We start from the raw sequence: 21,853 nt of genomic DNA, 5'->3' as shown, positions 1-21,853 counted from the left end.
TGGCCAGTAGGTGGTCACTCATCTGGGGGATTAGGAATGAAGTTCAAGATAATTGCAAGAGAAATCAGAACAGGCTTTTAGGGCTACAGAACCATCTGGCATTTTTCAAGCCTTGTGTGCACCAGCCTATATATATATATCATTTCAAAAGGCATTCAGGCCCTTTTGCATCGAAGTCTCCACATTCTGATCACAGCTCCCTACCAGCGGAGCCGTTCTGAGATCCGGCTTACTTTTATATAATCCTCCGTGAGACGCAGCACTTTTTTCAATTTCATCGTTTTCTATTTTTAAGCATCCTTCTGATAATTTAATCTGCAAAACTCCAGCGCTGGCTTAAACTTGAATTCTCATCTTAAGTATTCTCTATGATGCTTGAGACAGAGCGAAAACAGATGACACACACGCACACAGAGCCATTTGCCGCCTGCTAATTTTAGCACTGCACGAATGCTTCCGTGGTGCGGTGGTTCTGAGCCGACAACGGGCTCGTCTTTCGTCTCTTCACCGCAAATGGCAGTGAGGAAGACATTGTAGAGCCCGGGCGGCCGAAGGTATAGATAGAATAGAATAAAGCTCCTCGCTCTTTAAAAAAAAATAAAATAAAGCCTGTTAATAACAAATCTGGCCCCTCTTGAGGCATCCGGCCTGGTCTCAGCCGTCCCCGCAGGTGAGAGGGCCCGGGCTTGGTGTCTCAGTTCGCCGGGGTTGGCCTTTCTGCCCTGGTCTGCCCCTGTGCTCGCTGCTCTTACTGCCCTCTCCGGCCTGCCCCAGGATGTGACAGCCTCACTGGGAGGGGATAGAGACCGCCCGGCTCTCTGCAGCGTCTCCTCCCCTGCAGCACGACGCCAGCGCGGAGACAGAGGGAGGATGTGTGTGTGCACGCTCATGGACTCGAGCCCCGTCGCCTGCCTAATCCCCTCCGAGGTGCCGTGTGCCAGGCTGCAGAGCGGCAGATAAGGGGGAAAAGAGGCAGAGAGGACAATGTGTGCGGCAGCCGGCGCCACGCTCTGAATACCAAAACGGCCTGCTGGGGAGGGGAGGCGGGCAGCGGGGCTGAAGCACTGCCGCAGAGCACCAGCCTGCCTGCTCCAGGACTGCATTGCTGCTACAGGCCAGCCCTCCCCTTCCTGCTGCAGGCTCATGGGAGCCATATCCACCAGGCCCGACCCTGGGAGTGTCCCTGCATCGTCACCCCCCCTCCTCCCTCGGCTTTCAGCTCCTGGGAGTCTGGGTTCACTGTCGCATGTCCCCGGTCAGGTACAGTGTAACCATGGTAGAATCTCACATTCACAAGGAATGGCAACACCTGACAACTAAATTATTATTCCGGCAGCTGTATCACCCTGCAGCTCACAACTGGCAGCTCACTGACGCTCAGCAGGTGTGAGCCTGGTCAGCACCTGGATGGGAGACTCCTGGGAAAAACTAAGGTTGCTGCTGGGAGAGGTGTTAGTGGGACCAGCAGGGGGCACTCACCCTGTGGCCTGTGTTGGTCCTAATGACCCAGTATAGTGATGGGGACACTATACTTGAAAACAAGAGTCCTTAATCTCTGTGGTCATTAAAAAAAACCAGGGCGTGTCTCAAAAGAGTAGGGGTGTTACTCTAGTGTTCTGGCCAAATTTCCCCCACTGGCCTTTACCAATTTTGGCCTCCTAATAATCCCCATCTCTGAACTGGCTCCATCACTCTGTTCTCCTCCCCACTGATAGCTGGTGTGTGTGAGTGTACTGGCGCACTATGGCTGCAGTCGCATCGTCCAGGTGGGGCAACACACTGGTGGTGGTGGAGGGGATCCCCATTAGCTGTAAAGAGCTTGAGTGGCGTGTCCAGAAACACGGTATATACAAGTAAGTGTAAGGAATGATTCTTATTAATTATGAAATGTATTGAAAAATGCTTGTTGAGTATTTAGTCACAGCAGATTTGGCTCGACCCCCTTGGCTGAGTGAGGAGTGACCCAGGGGGCGCTGTCCAGGTGGAGGTGGAGCAGAGGAGGGGTTGCCGAACACGGGTGCGGAGGAGAAGATGCTCGCGTGCAGTATTTCAGTATTTTTCTAGTTTTCTTAAACTTAGGAAATGAACTTGGGAATGATAACGAGTCAGGATAGGTGAGGCAAACCGATCTTGGCTGCTGTCAGCCTACCTGGACTTTAGTCGTAAACCGCAGGAGATATGAACTAGGAGCCCACAAGAGTGTGAAATAAATGCGTTCTAGAAGCAGGGTCCACATGTGGGACAGCTGTGAAAGCACCATGGTAAATGTTCAGAAGATTATGCTCACAGCCCAGAGCAGTCTCGCAACACGCGGCATTGTTGCTAAGAGAGAAATGCTGGTCTTTTTATCATTATTATTCTTTTCCAAAGCGCTCTGAGCCCTATCCGTAAAGCATTACCCTTCACGCTTAATTTCTTCAATTTTCTTAAAACGAAAAAACAAACTCCCAACATTTCAGAATTAAAGGGAAACATTTAAACTGCCTGGAGGGGCCTCTGGAATGCGCGTCCTGAAAGATTAAAGTCACATTTTACAACGTAATTATGCTCTTTTCTTATTAGAAAAAATGTCTATAGACTGAGTGTGGCGGTAAAGATGTTGAAAGTATGAAATATTCTTACTGAATGGTAATATGAATAGAGGCCCTCTGGACTCCATCTTTCTACAAAGCATCAGGGAAGCTACATGTTGGCCCATATGTTAATGGTTTAAGAGTACAGGTGCACAGAATAATTGTTAGTTATTCAGACTGGCTTTCTGACGGGTAAAAGCACTTGAATTGGATCAGACTTTATGCACTGGTGTTCATATGTATTATTTATGATGTTACTAATCCAATAGTGCAATCAAGCGAAGTAAGCTATTTTAATTAGATACAGTTCTGCTGCTGATTACCACTGATAAATAAAATGTAAAATAGAAAAAACAAGAACAAGTTATGCATGAATAATGTCCTTGTTTTCCTGTGGGGGGGGGGGGTAATGGCTGGTTTCTTCCTCTTAAACATTCCAGCTGTTCTTCAAATTGAAGTCAAGCCTCTGAGCCAGTGTCATTCTCAGACTCCTCTCTGCTGTCTCCAGCTCCTTTACATTCATGGAGAAAAAACGAAGCCTGGGCGCTGCATTCCCTGCTGCGGTCCGTGGTCTCCGAAGATGGCCACAGAGCTCCGTCCCAGCAGCAGGAGCAGCGGGAGGGGGACATGGGATCGGGACGGGTGCGCGAGACGGAACACAGTGCACACTCTTCTCTGTCACAGGCTAAGCAGAGGGATTGAGGGGTTTGGGCTTGTGACCAAATTGTTGTTAAAAATATAGTCGTTTTTCATACGTGTGCTGTGTAGTGGCTCAGCGGTCGGAGAGAAACAGCTGTTGCATTTGATCCCTCCTGTTTCGACGCTGGGTCCCCTCAGCAGTATATCTGCGGAAGGTCAGGCTGAGGCCGTCTGAGCTGGGCCCCTTCCCAAGAATTCTGGGACTGCTTTGGAAGAGTAGTGGGGGGGGGGGTGGTGGGAGAGGGGGTGAAACACAAGATCAGGTTAATATTGATGTAAGCAATACCACACCTCATCCTTCTATCCAAACATTGACATCTGGATTGTAAAGACAATGAAAATAACATCCAAAAACCATATCAAAAAGATATGTGATGTAAGGCTGAAGCAGTACCCCACTCGCATTTCAACCTTAAAAATGTTTCAGTGTCCAACCATCCAATCATTTCCTAGCTGTTTCTTCCGATTCAGGGTCATGGGGAGCTGGAGCCTCCGGTGGCAAGCTGGGGGGCACAAGGCGGGGTACACCCTGGACAGGACGCCAGTCCATCACAGGGCACACAGACACACACACTCACACACCCTGGACAGGACGCCAGTCCATCACAGGGCACACAGACACACACACTCACACACCCTGGACAGGACGCCAGTCCATCACAGGGCACACAGACACACACACACCCTGGACAGGACGCCAGTCCATCACAGGGCACATAGACACACACACACACCCTGGACAGGACGCCAGTCCATCACAGGGCACACAGACACACACACTCACACACCCTGGACAGGACGCCAGTCCATCACAGGGCACACAGACACACACACACCCTGGACAGGACGCCAGTCCATCACAGGGCACACAGACACACACACACCCTGGACAGGACGCCAGTCCATCACAGGGCACACAGACACACACACACCCTGGACAGGACGCCAGTCCATCACAGGGCACACAGACACACACACACCCTGGACAGGACGCCAGTCCATCACAGGGCACACAGACACACACACACCCTGGACAGGACGCCAGTCCATCACAGGGCACACAGACACACACACACCCTGGACAGGACGCCAGTCCATCACAGGGCACACAGACACACACACACCCTGGACAGGACGCCAGTCCATCACAGGGCACACAGACACACACACACCCTGGACAGGACGCCAGTCCATCACAGGGCACATAGACACACACACGCACACCCTGGACAGGACGCCAGTCCATCACAGGGCACACAGACACACACACGCACACCCTGGACAGGACGCCAGTCCATCACAGGGCACACTGACACACACACGCACACCCTGGACAGGACGCCAGTCCATCACAGGGCACACAGACACACACACGCACACCCTGGACAGGACGCCAGTCCATCACAGGGCACACTGACACACACACGCACACCCTGGACAGGATGCCAGTCCATCACAGGGCACACAGACACACACACACCCTGGACAGGACGCCAGTCCATCACAGGGCACACAGACACACACACACCCTGGACAGGATGCCAGTCCATCACAGGGCACACAGACACACACACACCCTGGACAGGACGCCAGTCCATCACAGGGCACACAGACACACACACACCCTGGACAGGACGCCAGTCCATCACAGGGCACACAGACACACACACTCACACACCCTGGACAGGACGCCAGTCCATCACAGGGCACACAGACACACACACACCCTGGACAGGATGCCAATCCATCACAGGGCACACAGACACACACACACCCTGGACAGGACGCCAGTCCATCACAGGGCACACAGACACACACACTCACACACCCTGGACAGGACGCCAGTCCATCACAGGGCACACAGACACACACACTCACACACCCTGGACAGGACGCCAGTCCATCACAGGGCACACAGACACACACACACCCTGGACAGGACGCCAGTCCATCACAGGGCACACAGACACACACACACCCTGGACAGGACGCCAGTCCATCACAGGGCACACAGACACACACACACCCTGGACAGGACGCCAATCCATCACAGGGCACACAGACACACACACTCACACACCCTGGACAGGACGCCAGTCCATCACAGGGCACACAGACACCCTGGACAGGACGCCAGTCCATCACAGGGCACACAGACACACACACACCCTGGACAGGACGCCAGTCCATCACAGGGCACACAGACACACACACTCACACACCCTGGACAGGACGCCAGTCCATCACAGGGCACACAGACACACAGACACCCTGGACAGGACGCCAGTCCATCACAGGGCACACAGACACACACACTCACACACCCTGGACAGGACGCCAGTCCATCACAGGGCACACAGACACACACACACCCTGGACAGGACGCCAATCCATCACAGGGCACACAGACACACACACACCCTGGACAGGACGCCAGTCCATCACAGGGCACACAGACACACACACACCCTGGACAGGACGCCAGTCCATCACAGGGCACACAGACACACACACACCCTGGACAGGACGCCAGTCCATCACAGGGCACACAGACACACACACACCCTGGACAGGACGCCAGTCCATCACAGGGCACATAGACACACACACGCACACCCTGGACAGGACGCCAGTCCATCACAGGGCACACAGACACACACACGCACACCCTGGACAGGACGCCAGTCCATCACAGGGCACACTGACACACACACGCACACCCTGGACAGGACGCCAGTCCATCACAGGGCACACAGACACACACACGCACACCCTGGACAGGACGCCAGTCCATCACAGGGCACACTGACACACACACGCACACCCTGGACAGGATGCCAGTCCATCACAGGGCACACAGACACACACACACCCTGGACAGGACGCCAGTCCATCACAGGGCACACAGACACACACACACCCTGGACAGGACGCCAGTCCATCACAGGGCACACAGACACACACACACCCTGGACAGGACGCCAGTCCATCACAGGGCACACAGACACACACACACCCTGGACAGGACGCCAGTCCATCACAGGGCACACAGACACACACACTCACACACCCTGGACAGGACGCCAGTCCATCACAGGGCACACAGACACACACACTCACACACCCTGGACAGGACGCCAGTCCATCACAGGGCACACAGACACACACACACCCTGGACAGGACGCCAGTCCATCACAGGGCACACAGACACACACACACCCTGGACAGGACGCCAGTCCATCACAGGGCACACAGACACACACACACCCTGGACAGGACGCCAATCCATCACAGGGCACACAGACACACACACTCACACACCCTGGACAGGACGCCAGTCCATCACAGGGCACACAGACACCCTGGACAGGACGCCAGTCCATCACAGGGCACACAGACACACACACACCCTGGACAGGACGCCAGTCCATCACAGGGCACACAGACACACACACTCACACACCCTGGACAGGACGCCAGTCCATCACAGGGCACACAGACACACAGACACCCTGGACAGGACGCCAGTCCATCACAGGGCACACAGACACACACACTCACACACCCTGGACAGGACGCCAGTCCATCACAGGGCACACAGACACACACACACCCTGGACAGGACGCCAATCCATCACAGGGCACACAGACACACACACACCCTGGACAGGACGCCAGTCCATCACAGGGCACACAGACACACACACGCACACACCCTGGACAGGACGCCAGTCCATCACAGGGCACACAGACACACACACGCACACCCTGGACAGGACGCCAGTCCATCACAGGGCACACTGACACACACACACCCTGGACAGGACGCCAGTCCATCACAGGGCACACAGACACACACACACCCTGGACAGGACGCCAGTCCATCACAGGGCACACAGACACACACACACCCTGGACAGGACGCCAGTCCATCACAGGGCACACAGACACACACACACCCTGGACAGGACGCCAGTCCATCACAGGGCACACAGACACACACACACCCTGGACAGGACGCCAGTCCATCACAGGGCACACAGACACACACACACCCTGGACAGGATGCCAGTCCATCACAGGGCACATAGACACACACACACACACCGTGGACAGGACGCCAGTCCATCACAGGGCACACTGACACACACACCCTGGACAGGATGCCAGTCCATCACAGGGCACACAGACACCCTGGACAGGATGCCAGTCCATCACAGGGCACACAGACACACAGACACCCTGGACAGGACGCCAGTCCATCACAGGGCACACAGACACACACACTCACACACCCTGGACAGGATGCCAGTCCATCACAGGGCACACAGACACACACACTCACACACCCTGGACAGGATGCCAGTCCATCACGGGGCACACTGACACACACACACACCCTGGACCGGACTCCAATCCATCACAGAGCTCTCAGACACAAACACACACACCAGGGCCAGCCATGGTTTGAATTTTATATCTTATTATTGCACTGATGACAACTTAAAAATGAACAAAATGTAATGCAGGTGGTTTTATGCATCTTCTATAAACAATATGAGACTTGATACAGTATAGCAGCATTCAAAACTAGTATGTGTGTCTTAGTGAATAATTAGAATTTAATCACATGCTGTATGTTAATTGTCTCTGTCCCGCAAGACGTTTTCTTTGGAAAACAGCGCTGCTGTGTTGGTGGGAAAACGTCTTTTCCCTGAGCTGATTTCCGACTACAGTAAGAGCAGAGCTCCCAAGTTGCACGAACTACGCGAAGCGGTTGTACACGGAGACGCTGATCAAGGTCGCCATCTGGCGGCGCCGCCGGGGAGTGACAGCCTGACAGAGCCGAGCAGTCGAGCAGACCTGCTTGACTGATACATCGTAGACTTTGTGGGCCGTGGGACTCCGGAGTGGACTCCACTGAGATTTCAACCCACTGCTGTTCCCATTCCTCCTAAGAGATAACCAACTTCTCGTGGGCTGGACAGCCTGTCAGAGTGCCAGAGAGCTTCCTTGGACTTCAGGTACTTCATTGGACACTGAGGAGCTGCCTTCTGCTCTGTTTTCTGCTAGGGTACAAGTTGAATGTTACAAGATATTTTCAGCTCTTGAAGACACAGGGGTGCAGTGGTGAGCACAGAGCTCAGTTCCTGGGGTGCTGTCTGCCTGGAGTTTGTATGTTCTCCCCGGTTCTGTGCAGGTTTCTTTCAGGTGCTCTGATGGCTTCCCACAGTCCCAAGACCAGCTGGAACGTCAATGGGCTTCTGGGGAAACTGGCGCTGGTGTGAGTGTGACTGCCTGTGCCCGTGTGTCCGTCCTGTGATGGACAGGAGTCCAGTTATGCCCGTTGCTTGGTGGGATAGGCTCCCCTGTGACCCTGACTCGGACAAAGAAATGGATGAATGGATACCTGTATGCTGTGCTGCTTCCGGTCGAGGTGGACGGTCCTCTGTTGGCACTCTTCGGTTTGCTGTTAACTGTCTAACTGAACCGCGGGAGGGGGCGTACCCGTGTAAGCGACAGCATATCCCACAGTGGCATTTGGGTGCTATCTCTAGAATACGGCCATTTAAAGTAAAAGAGTGTCTGTGATTTCCAGAGTTTCCCTGAGTTTTTGTTTCATTGCGTAGTCTTGTGACCAAGCCGGACACTACAGTTTGAAAAACACAACAACAAAGGGAGACCTTTTCTTCCCCAAAGCCTCTGGTCTTTGGGCATGATGTATAGGTCTGTGAGAGATTTGTGACCTGCAGCTGTACCGTCCCGATTGAGTTCATGTTAACCGTTCTTGGAGTATTACTACTAAACTCTTCATCACCACCACCACTGTCACGACTCCCGGCAGATGAACAGCGGATCGAGCACAGTTCGGTTCTCCGCGCGAAGGCGCAGCCGGGCGTGCTCACGGGTGCTGTGCGCGTTCGCACCGCGAGGTGGCGCCGCGAGACACCAAATGTGCTTCCCTAGAAAGCCGTTGAACCCGGAGGCGGAGCGCGGGCACGTTCGGGGAGAATGAGGACACAGCGAGGTCAGTGATTCTCTGTCGCGCTGGTAAAAAAAAACAACTGCTGAAACCGAGCGGGAATCGCAGAATAAAAAATATTTTTTAAAACAATGGATTTTTTTCTTCATTAAATCTTTCTCACAGGAACTTTTTGCCATGAATGTACTCCTGTTGATATCTGACGACATTCACCGGGCTTCGAAGTCAAAACTCGACGCTAGGGCTTCAGTAAAACCCAGAGTCCGTTACCAGTAAAGGCGAAAGTTAACCGGTTTCTTCTTTTTTCAAACATTTCATATATAACAATGCGCGTAAGAAAAAAATAAAAGCCCCCACCCCAGAAAAAAAGAACATGACAATGATACCGTCCCCTTCGCTGCTGGGAAGGGGAGACATATCCCGACTTTCCCCGGTATCGATTTGTTGGGAAATGGAAAACCAGTCTGGAGGCTGTTGGAGTTTGAAAAGTTTCACTAAAATGAGCAGATAACGCCTTAAATCTTAATACTGTAGTGCTGGACTATCGCCTCATGCGTACTACACGAATGGGCGCCAAATGCCTGAGTAATTATTAATTTGTCGATATTTAAAAATACGTATGTTGTGTATCTGTATATATTTATCTGCGGCAGGGCGTTTCATTGGAGTGATCTGAGCGATACCCCCTCTCAGGATTTGAACCCCAAGACCCCCACTTAGACGAGCCCTGACCCCTGCCGGGCCGCCGTGATCCACGCCAGATTTCAGGTAATTTCTTCTCTAAGTGGTTTTCACGATATGTTTTTGTTTACTCGTTCAAAGGCAGGCGAAAACCCTCGTCTCAAGTGAGAAAATAAAGCTCCCCTTTTGTTTCGTTTCACACGCAGCTAGAACCGGCGAAGTCTTGAGCAGAGCTCTCTGTGTATCTCAGGAAAGCAGCAGAGCTGTGCGCGGTCCCCTTTCACAGGCTCTATCAGTGCGTGAGGAAACCTGCTGCAGTTCCCTCAGAAGTGACAACATTGTGTATGCACTTTGAAAAAGTGCCCAGAAACCAGTTCAACAGAATGGTATTGTTTTTTGAGAGCAGCTCGGAGACGCTTACAGTATTTTGCTAGGCTGCTGGAGCGACGCTGGCCTTCTTGTAACCCCCTGCAAGCAGCCCTTCTCCCAGACTCTCTTTTCGCGACCACGCTGCGGGGTCCTCTTCCGTGCAAGAGCCTGTAAGACTGAGCCCTGCTGTGCTGCAGTGCCTAACTCGTACCGTTTGGGATCTCGAACACCACCAGCTGATGCCTCCAGATAGCCGTTTCAGAGACTCTCAATGCAGGCGCAACAAAGTGAGAAATCCCTTTACCACGGATTGAATCAAACTACTCAATACATGAGCTCACGGTAAAGGAGGACAGGTGCAATTAGTGGTTCTGTGCAAACACGACGGGGTATCGTGCGATTATAGACGTTTGGGGTGTCTGTGGGTGAGTAAATGTACAGGTTCTGATGATCTGTGCGGATTCCTGTAGGAGTGCTGCGCAGTGCCGCTGTATGGCCGGATGGCTTTTATATAATACGTAATGTCTATATAATTACCGTTTACATGTGTTTTGTATTTATTTCTTCGTGCGTGTAAAACAAAGCTGCTTGGAGGCAAAGACAATCTCTAGGAAATGTGACAATCAGACATGAGCGTGACGTATCCCAAGTCTGGGAGCTGTCCCGTGTGAGTGAGCACAGGAGAGAGAGGAGACTGGTCGCTCCCTCCCACAGGCTGCAGTTCCCCCGGCCCCGGCTAGGGGGCAGCCCGTCACGCTGTCGGCATCAGGAAGCGGCGTCGCTCGGGAGGACAATGTACAGTAATTGAGAGAGAGAAAGGAAAACGTATCTGGGAAAAGAAAGGAAAAGAGCGAGAGAGAGAAAAAACAGCGTGTATGGATCGCGGCTGGGATGGCAGCTTCCAACACTGAGCGCAGGGCTTTCGCTCACAAGATTAACAGGTACGATCAAGAAGAGTTGCGTGAAATGTTTGTGTTTTTTTTAAGGCTAGTTTTCGGTCGCCGGTTTATCAGGTGCTGGTGCAGGGATGGACCCGGTTCCTGGCTAGTTTTACAAGCTGCGTGGTGTCACTTCGGAGTTGGCGGCCGATCCGTCTTTGTTCGGAGTGTGAATTTGGTTCGGTTTTGAGCCCGTGTGACTCCTTTCACAACGTATTTGTCCGCAACAGCTGCGGGGTTTGGGGTATCGTTAGAATGGCATAGGAGATTAAACACAACGTAGTTAAATAATGAGCGTCTCGCAAACAGTACCGTGTTAAAAAATAAGTGATCACTCGGGAATGAAAGCTCTGACCACGGCCACAGAAATTAAACTTATTTTTGTTTTTGTTTAGTAAGGGAGGTTGTTTTTAGTAAACACTGCCCGGCACAACTCTGGCGTTGCAGTTCATTGAAATGTTTTAAGAGCCGGTTGGTGTTTTGTAATTAAACGAGGAAACGGTATCTGAATACAGACTCGCCGCAAAAATCCCCCGTGTGCGAGGACGCAAGGTGACGTATAGCAGAGGCTACAATTTATTTAACAACTCGTTTTCGAAGATGAGGACTGTTTTGCTAGGGGCAGGCGTGGAGCTGAGGGCGATATGAGTTGTGGTTCTGGAGTGGCAGCAGCTGAACTGAAACACAGGCAGCGTGGTGTCGTTATTAATAACTTGCGGATTGTACATTATTAAGAGGAGAGGAGGCGCAGGTACTTTTATTTTGGCCGTGGGGAAACTGAATACGCCTGTATTGTCGGTGTTGTTTTCCTGGGATCATTAGCGAGAGGGAGGGACTGGGGGGGGAATTGTATCCAGTTTCCTGTAGATATCCGATAAGCCCCGGCTCTTCGCTAGGACCTTTCCGACATCAGGGATTGGAGACAGCCGGTGTGAGTCGGTTCCCGTCTGCGCCTGTCCGGTGCGAAAACGGCTGTTCGTCGGTTGGGCTTTTTGTGTGCGCGCGCGTGGATTTAAACTTTTAAACTGTTCTTGTTTTTAATGGAGCTCGTGCGAATCCCCGTGCTGCTGCTGCTGCTGCTGCTCGCCTGCCATTGTCAGTCACGCGAGAGGCACTCTTGCCCTCCACCACGGTCAATGAACTGTGTTTGTTTTTGTCCCGTAATTATTATTTTTGCCATCATTGCGGCTGAAAGCGAGTCTGTAAAAACGTACTTTTCTGCCTGGCTGTATTAGCCAAGCTTGGATGGCTGCCTCCCCCCTCCCTGCGTGTGTGGTAAACCGGACAGACCCCGAGACCTCACGTTTGTCTTTTTTATAGCTATACAGATCATACTAAACACCCATAACAGTGCGTACGTGCTCTAGAACGAATAAAGCGAACTATGACTACTGTTTAAACGCAGTTTAGCAATCCGTGTGGCCGGGTGCCTAGTAAACTGCTTAGCAAAAGGGCATACGTAATCACGTTATCTCACTCATCATGTCACAGGCGTAAAGGACTGTCCTTCATTTTTATTGTGGTGCTGGTAACTACATTTTAATTCAGGTTTAGAATACAATATGGCAGGGTTAGATCGCGAAGTTGTTAAAACGTTTACATGTTTTCGGATGTGTTCTGTTTTCTAGCTAGATAGCCATCACAAGGGGACACCTGATTTATTTCTTAGGATTTAGATTGAGTCAGCAGGCATAACTGGCGATTCAGGCAGATACAGGATACTGTGTGTTCTGGACTGTGATGCCCCGAGACGTGGGGTGCCTTTCGCTGTGTTTGTGATTCACCACTCTGCCCCTGAAATCTCTCTTTTCTGTGCAGATGATGTAGGACCCTGTAACCAGTTTCTCCTCAGTTAAATGAAGCTGTGCTGTGGGCTGTCTCTCCTCTGTGAAGGTGGCCGTGCTGTACCTGTTTGCTCTTGGAGTGGGTCTAGAGCAGGTGCTTTGATTCAGACACAGCCGTGACTCCAGGGGTGCTTGCCGGGAGACTGGTTCCCTTGTGTGTTTGCCGTCGATCTGCCTGCCAGCGGGGTGGCGCTCCTGGCAGGGAAGGTGTTGCTCTGTGTTCCTGATGGACGGGGGAGGCGGGGCGAGGCATGCCAAACTGGTTTTCTGAGCAACAAGTGAGCACTGTGTTTGACAGCACTCCGGGATTTCCCTTCTCAAGGCGGGAGAGGGGTGGCCAGGGACCGATCCACAGGAGGCCCTCTCCAGCCTTAGGAGTCAAGTACGTGAGAGAGGTTCCATTGGAGAGAACCCGTTTGGTACTTAGTAGTTAATTTATCTGAGGATCTCATCTAGCCATCTCCTGAAAAAAAAAAACAGGATATCATCTTCAACAACATGGCTCCCACCTTCCCTTCCACCACACTTTAGGTAAAGACGTGCCTCCTGATCTTGATTTTAAATGCACTTCCTGTTAGTTTCCACTTCTGTCCTCTGGGTTACGTTTAGAGAAGCTCTGGGGAGCCCTTGACCACTTATAGGTCTTTTTATTGCTAACTGAGGGATTTTTAAAGCCTACACAGATATTGTAACTACAGGGTGACTTGTTTAACAGTAATTTCAGGATTTTTTTGGAACAAAGATCTGAATGCCCCCGGGGAGTCACAGCCCCTGGATATACTTGTTTTTTGGAAGCAATTGATCATTAACTCACCACTGCGTGTAAAGCCTGGAGATAGGCTCTGTAGTTCAGTAATTGTTAGGTGCCTTCAGCAGCCCTGTGTGTGTTGTTCTGTTGTGCCTGTTCGAGCTCTCTGTGTGTGAGCACAGAGCCAGTCTCCCCCGCCTGAGCCTGCTGTGTTCCCCTGGCGCTGGCCCAGGCTGGAGGCTGGAGGAGATGGCACTGAGGCAGAAGGGGCCCGCGGAGCCGGAGATGTCTCGCAGGGGTGCGGAGAGATGGGGGCCCTTGTCAGTGAGAGCCAGGCCGGCGTGAGGCAGGCTGGAGTGCCTGTCTGCAGAGACTGAAGATCCTCCTTTGGCTTGTCGTCGGCCTGGTTGTTGAAATAACAAAGCGCCATTTCACCAGTCACAATCGCGATGCTGATGCGCATGAAGACAGATGAATAAATAAGAATTTGGTAGCTGATTTATACAATGTGTTCTACACTAGAGATACTGCTGAGGGCTTGGAAACACACCAAATCCTCGCTTCAGAATGCCAGCATTCTGGTTTTAACTTTCAAACATTGAAGCTGCTCATCCATAATTAAGTTTGTTTGGCAGTAGCCATGGATAGTAGTGTCCTTACAGTAAACCTGAGCACTTATTGCTGTAGTAGGTGTCAGGATTGCAGTCTTTTTATTTCTTGCATTATAAAGCCATTATATCCTTATCATTATATTGTTCTGAAGTCTGGATGTTTCAGAGGAGCTTTCAGACTCGCAATACCAGAAGGTGGCAGGGGGACTGTTGGTGAGCATGACTGGCTAATCCTGTTAGGATTGTGTCAGGAGGCCTGCTTCTGCCATGTGCAAAGACACGCACTCTTTCTGCTGGGATTACCATGCTTACCCTGGGTTGGCGTAGGAATGCTTGGCCACTTTCAGGAAGGAATGGCAGAGTGAAGGAGTCATGGGGCCACGTTGTGAAAGGAGATGCACACATTCCGTTATACAGTGTAAATACCTGTGATGTGTGACAAGACATTTCTTTAATTCGGATGTTACTTCTTTCTACAGTAAATTTCAACTGTCAGCCTTCAAAATTATAATCATAGCAGACGGGGAGAATCTGAAACCTTTCTGGATCTTAACAGGGCACCCTGGCAAAGAAATTAATTGTTTAGAGTGGACATGAGTGATACGCACCATGGCTGATTTTGAATCTCAGCTTTCAGTCAGTGCATGCTGCAAGAGGTGGCTCAACAGATGTTTTTTTTTGCATGATCCTGGCAACCGGTGAAGTTCCTCTTGTTTCCAGCTCCATTGTGTCGGCTGAAGTGCAGGAAAGGGAGGGAAGGTGCAGCCCATTTCCTGATTCTCCAAAGCTCTGTGCAGAAATTGGCTTTCCTGTGCACAGCTGAGGAATGGGGCTCAGAAGACATGCACTTGCCTGACCTAGCTACACTGAGACCACTACAGTGTCCTTATCCCACAGAGACTGCGCTCTGATCGTTTCTGTGGGTCTACCTAGTGATGGATTAGCTAGAAATCTCTTCTGATGGGTTGTTAAAAGCATGGGAAACTAGTTGCCCACCTTCACAAGTCAATAACCTGAGTTTGAGATCTTTTAGGCATCCCTGACTGTAGTAGTCCAGAAATGAGTTACTCCTGACTTTGTTGAAGACATTTCTGGCTAAACATCAAAATAGTTGACATGCAAGGATTTTAACTGTGTCCAAGAAATGCGCTTGACTATGTATGGAACAGTTCAGTTATGGAGTTCTCAAATCTTTCTGTAACTTGCTGGCAATCCACAGAGCTAACTGTACTAGTTACACCAGGTACTGCACACTCTCCTAATATTCCATTAATGCCCATTTTGTCTTAAGGCCTGTTCCTATCCTCTGGCTCTTGTGTTTACGTGATGAAGGGACAGTTCAGTGTCCTCTCAGGTTATTTCCTGTTTGTCTACAGTTGATTACTTAGATCAGCCCCTCTCTGGTGTTCATGGGCTTTGCTTTCCTTTCTTATTTTCAGACTTGCGTGTGTTTTTTTTTCCTGGGGATTCCCAGTGTCCCTGATGAGGTCTTACTGTGTTCTGAGCTCAACAAAAGAAGGAACAATCACAAAGTGCTTTAGTTTCATCTGCAGGGCTCCCTGTGAGCTGCATTCGGAGCTCTGGAGGAAGAAGCTTATGTTAGGCACAGTGTTCTGTGATCAGCCCGCCTTCAGCCTCCCCTGCCCTCCTTATCCGGGTCCCAGCATGGCTCTTTTCCTTCAGGATGTTTTCGTTCTGTCTTGTCTTTGTTAGATTCTGTTGTCCTGTAACAGCACACCTTTGCTGTTAGGTGTACTGCATTGACATGTCACAGAGGGAACTGAATCCCATCTGCAGTTTCACTTCTCATCTGCCTTCCTGTTGACTTAAAAGGACTTTTACATTCACGCTGAGCTTCAAAGGGTTGCAGCCATACTTTAAATTATTTCCATAACTTGAATGTGTAATGGAGTAATGTGTAAAATTAATGAAGAGGTTAGGCTGAGACTTAGAGTTGCTGTGTCACTACTGTATATTTATTCCTTAATTAACAATCTGTAGAACCTTGGGTTGGTAGCAGTACCTGACTGCAACAAGGGTCCCTCACTCAGTGGTGCACATTGGCAGAGCGCTGCCAGGGGTAGGGTTGGCTTTAGTTAGCCGGGACACTCTAGATTTTCTCTGAACAGCAGCTCCTATGACCTGCCAGGTGCCTGCAGTGATGTCAGTAAGAGACACGCCTCTCCTCCAGTGCTCACTAACCCTCCTGTCAGGTGATGGGGAGCTCACAGGGGGTCAAAGGACACATTACACTATAGTGGGCAAGTCAGAGGACCCTTTGAGTGTGGCAGCCAAGTCTTAAAAGAATTGGCGGTTCCATACCAAAAGGTTATATAAAAAATAATTGGAAATACCAGGTTAAAGAATGTACTGTACTTATTTTTATAGCGTTCAAAATTAAGCTGATCTTTATTTGACTATACCCTTCCTTTGAACAGTTTGGTTTTGTGAAACCTTTAATCAGGTCCAGAGCTTCCTCCTCCTCCTCTTCCTACAGTGGGCTGAAATTGAGGCAGAGGCTTGGTGTCTGGGCAGAAAAGCTACTTGATTTGCACTCTGAACCTTTTGCAGAGCTTGTGATTTTATATTAATAAATTATCCAGAGGACATGGATATTACACAGGAACAAAAAGTCTTACATCTCCTGGCTTTTCCTGACTGGTACCTTGGTCATGAGATGTAAAGACATTTTGAAATCATGGCTGTGAGATATCATCATACCCTAACAATCAGAGCTGCAGTGGGTCCTGCTAAATACTACTCCAGTCCAAAAGTGTAGACCAGTGCAAAGTGTTACCCAGGAGATCTTTAATAGTACATGTTGTCTAAATATTAGCACTTTAATTGATCCTCTTGACTAATATTCTCCCTAGAAGAGTTCTGACTGAGTTTCACAGAAGCTCTGTTTCAAAGCGTCTGCTCTGCGTGCACTGTCGGCCCCCAGGAGAACTGCAGCTGTCAGGCCTGTAGCTGGGAGATGCAATTCGCTTATCCCTAGTGCCATAGCAACAGTATCGCAGCCCAGACCTGAGACCGCGATTACAGCAGAGAGTGAAACTGGAGAGGAAGCTCAGCTGTGGGATCGTGCCTCTGGGGTGGGGGGTCTATCACTGCACGCTTGCAGCCAGTCTGTTTTCACAGAGAGAGAAAACCTGTCAGTAAAAGATACTTCACCCTACTTTTTCTTCTTCTAAATCTCTCAGGGGTACAGAAAGAAGATGACAGCTCTTTTCCTTTTTTTTTCTTTTTGTGTAGCAACTGGTTCAGAATGTTAACACCAGAAGCTTCATACAGTCACAACCTTTCTACTGCATTGGTACTGTTTGACAATAGCCCTGCGGGTTGGCAAACCGGAAGTGGATCAAATTGTTGTGCAGTGGGAATCTAATCCTTTGCTCTCAGTTCCACGCCTCATTGTGTAGCCTCCCTAGCCTCTGGTTAGTCTGTTGTGGTGCCAGAATTGTTTATTTTAAATATCATTCCCAGAGTTGGGAAGCCATGATGACAGATGCTGGTGATCAGCCAAGGAGAAGGGTTTAATAGCGAAGGCGCTGTGGAGTGCCGACCTGGGCAGCCGTTGGAGACAGGTGCTCAGTGTTACTCATCCTCTTACAGCACTGTTTCAGGGTCTTGGTCCTGGGGGCCAGCACACCTGCTGGTCCTCATTCCACCTGGGTTTTAATTGAACTAACAGGTTGCTTGATTGGAATATTTGCTGGGGGTTTTTTCTACTCGGGAATTTGAGATTTTATTTTACTTCAAAAATGCAATTGTTAAAAAGCAATGTTTAAGAGCCCAAATCAGTCCAACAGTTCAAATTAACCTTGTCATTAAGTGAATCAAAGGTTTAGTTGTGGAACTGAGGCTGAAACAAACCCAGCAGGTGTGCAGGCCTCCAGGACCAGTTCTGGGAACCCTTGTCTTCCAGGATCACTGACACACAGTGACTTCACTCACTGTACCAGCAGTGCTGCTATGAATCACTTGGTGTAACTGAATTACTCCTCTGGCTTGAGGGGTGGGACTGTAAGCTTTCTTTCTTCTGTGCCTTCTGTTTTATCTGTTCCTACAGGCCTTTATTAATTGCATTGATTTGACCTGAGCAAGGTGAGCCTATGACAGGTTAGAAAAACTCGCTAAAAGATTGTTGTTGGCAACAAAACCTGATCCAGACTGGGAGAAGAGATTTGCAACATTAAATTGATATTTGCTTTAGCTTTTCTCTAGCAGTTTTGGCTTTTGCTGTGTTAATCCAGTGTATCAAATGTAACATTACCAGTACTTATTCATTTAATTTTGTGTAAATTCTGGCATTTTTGTAGCTCTTGGTCTGTTATACTTGTTTTATAGCCACCATTTAGTTTAAATACATTGCATTAGGTAAAGGTATTAATAGTAATACCACATCAATTCAAAGCAGGTCTAAAATAATCAATGCAATGGAGTCTGTCCTTCAGACATGTTTTAGCACGAGTGGTTTGTTGAGGTAAGCTGTCAACAGCTCTCTGTTGCTGTTGGCTGTCTGAAAACTAGGCCCCTAAATCTCTTCAGGTGCACCTGTCGAGCAAACTATCGTCTGTTGTGCAAATTGCACAGCCTCGAGAAACCTGTAGGCAGAACAGAGCGAGAGAGGTCGCAGGAAGAGGGGAGTGGGGCAGGAAAAGGACAGCCTGCCTGTCTGGGGAGCCGAGCGCAGGCCTGTCGCCCCTGCAGTCAGGTGTTCAGGACGCTGTGCCAGGTCAACACACGCCACACAGATAAGGCAGGACTGCCCCTCCCGGCTGAGTCATGTGTTCATGTTCCCAGCCAGAAGTGAAGTGGATTGTGCTTTAAACAGGCCAGGCTGCGAAGGAAGGGATCAGGTTTAAGGCAGCTACCTTGACTTCAACTTCCTACTACTTGAAGTCACATTGCCTTCACAGGGGATAGTATTTCAGAGCTTCCACAGTCAAAGGATTTCAAAACTTTAAATTTTGCATGGCTTTGTTGAGACCACATTCCTCAACTCGTGAGGGGAGCAGCCTGCTTTATCTTTGTAAACCTGCTCTATAGCTGGGGAGCAGGAATAAACAGGGCTTCTATTGTAAAGCACAATATGAATTGTCTGAGACATTCTGAAAGGGATTTTTACTGCATTTAGAATGGTCTTCCCCACCAGAATCTGAATTCGTGCTTTATATAGATTTTAGAATGTTTTTTTATCCGATTAATTTATTTATTTGTGTAGCTTTCTGAGAATTTATTAAACATTATTTTTACTGCATGTTGTTGTCAGAGTGTTATTGTTGAAATTCTCAGATACAGGACCTTCAGAAACATCTGGGTTCAGTGTTCAGTGTCAGTTTGTAAATTCCCATGTGTTTCAGATCAGATCAGATCTGGTGTGGAAAAACCTGCACTACAGGGTTGTGAATTGGGAAGGTGTGCAGTCTACCCTGTGATGTTCCTGAGTCCTGCACAGACTTGTATTAAATAATGAGAACTGTAATATATTTTATTTTTTAATAGATTACAGCATCAACATTTTGATTAAGATTGACTTAATCAATAAGGTGCCTTGCATGGCTGTACTGAAAATGAAGTTGGCAGCAGTGTGAAGGAGTGGCAGGACTCTGGACACTCTAGCCTACTATCTGGAAGGTAGAGGGTTCATATCCCAGTTGAGACAGACTGTTGCATCCTAGAGCCACATACTTGACTCAGATTGCTCCAGTAAAATACCCAGCTGTATAAATCACTTCAGCTGCAAGCGTCAGCTAAGTTAATGATCACTGTCATGTGTACATGCAGATGATTACAAGAGAGTATGGAACTTATAGTAATTATGATAATGGTTAAGAATGCATTTTCAGTTTTTGTTTGTTTACAGTGTATGTCCTGCCTTACAGGAAATTGGACTTTCCTGTAACATTCTGTAGTTAGCGGAGTTAGACCAGTTGGTTTCTCCTGCTTTTCACAGTTTTGTCACAGTCAGTACTGTGTGCTCTTACGCTGCTTGGAAGATGCAGGACTTGTTTTTTTAAAATCTGCAGACTGACTGAGTTGGGATTCGAACCCTTTCTTTAGCAGCCCTTGTTGTGGGTGGAGGATGTGGCCCTTTACTAATTTCAAGTTATCCTGCCCTGCTCTGACACAGAGGATACAGTGTGGGGGTCCCATTAAGATGGGGCTGTGACTGTGTGAAGGCCTGCACCCTGGCTTCAGTCACTATGGAGAGGACACTGGTGACAACACAAGCCTGAGGAAGCAGGAAGCATGTGTCCTTGATAAAGACCACTTGACCCCGTTGCTGGGGATCTGTGTTCTCTCCCCTGTACGAGGAGCCACAGGGTGCGTGGCTGACAAGACCTCGTAGACGAGCCTTGGAAAGGCAAACGTGCGCAGAAAGAGGGGACTGCAAGGCTCACTCTGCTGTGTACTTTAGCTTGGTCCTTGAACAAACACCCACACTGCCATCACTGCATTTTTTAACTTGGCTTCTGATGTGTGCATGCAGTCTCAGGCAGCGATTTATGGTTATTTGCAGAATAATAAATTATTCAGCATTGAGAATTATTTATTGTATCAAAATAGGAAGTGAAAAAGCACAGGAGATTATAAGCATACAGCCCATCTGGCAGATGAATGGCTTCCGATCCTTGTTAGCATGCTTTTGCCTACCTTTGTGTGAGTTTTAAACCTCCAGCAGTGCCTGAATTTCGAAAAGTCAAAGAAACTTTTGTTAACATACTCTGATTTCCAGAGTATGACAGATGCAGAGATCTGGCAGAATAGACTAATGAAACCAAGCTAGATTAAAAGGAATTAAAGATGGTTCTCTACTGACATTTCCTTGAGAAAGATAGGTCAGAGGTTACTAGCTAAAGCATATTATTGGAGAGTCATAAGAAGTGATGTCAAGTGTCTTCAGATTCATCAAACCCTAAAACACCATTCTCCGATACAGACTGACCTTGCGCTTCATGCAGAGCCTGACGCTTATACTAGCACATAGTCTGTGGCCCATGGATTGGTGAAGCTGTGTGTGTGGAGGAGCATACATGTTAAAATAGCCAGGATCTCTGTTGCCATTCTTCCTGTGCTTAGTGGGTGAAGGATACTTCTGTGTGTTTTTTTGGTGACCATCTCTCATGCACCGCCAGCACCAGTTCCTCCAGATGTGTTTGTCTCTTCTTGTGCTGCCCTGCAGTAAACGGCTCTGACTTCCTGTGAGAGCTGGGCTGCTTGCCCCCACTGCTGAGGCTGGCTGTCTCCAGAAACAGGCACTCAAGGGCAGCGTTTCCTGCTCGGCAAGGCAGCACTTTGCCGCTTTGCCTTTTGGACTCGGTAATGCCAGTCTTAAGAAACCAGATCTTTAATTGTATTAAACTACCTGCGCTTGTTATGACACAAAACTCACAAACCTC

At 49.4% G+C, this 21,853-nt stretch overlaps 1 protein-coding gene across 4 annotated transcripts in view; it reads left to right on the top strand.

Annotated features, from left to right (window-relative positions):
- Positions 1-11,092: 11,092 nt before the first annotated feature.
- dock6 (dedicator of cytokinesis 6) overlaps positions 11,093-21,853 on the top strand; it is a 69,639-nt gene continuing 58,878 nt past the window's right edge. For all 4 annotated transcript variants that reach the window (XM_088932454.1, XM_088932455.1, XM_088932453.1 and 1 more), the window contains exon 1: positions 11,093-11,247. In XM_088932454.1, the coding sequence (XP_088788580.1) occupies positions 11,198-11,247 (50 nt within the window). In that variant the 5' untranslated portion in view covers positions 11,093-11,197. The remainder of the gene's footprint in view (positions 11,248-21,853) is intronic.

This window comes from Atractosteus spatula, chromosome 14 (assembly GCF_055471065.1).
Source record: "Atractosteus spatula isolate fAtrSpa1 chromosome 14, fAtrSpa1.hap1, whole genome shotgun sequence".
In the NCBI taxonomy this organism is placed as follows: Eukaryota; Metazoa; Chordata; class Actinopteri; order Semionotiformes; family Lepisosteidae; genus Atractosteus; species Atractosteus spatula.
Note: the sequence above shows the minus strand (reverse complement) of the source record. Positions and strands in the feature narration are given on the sequence as shown.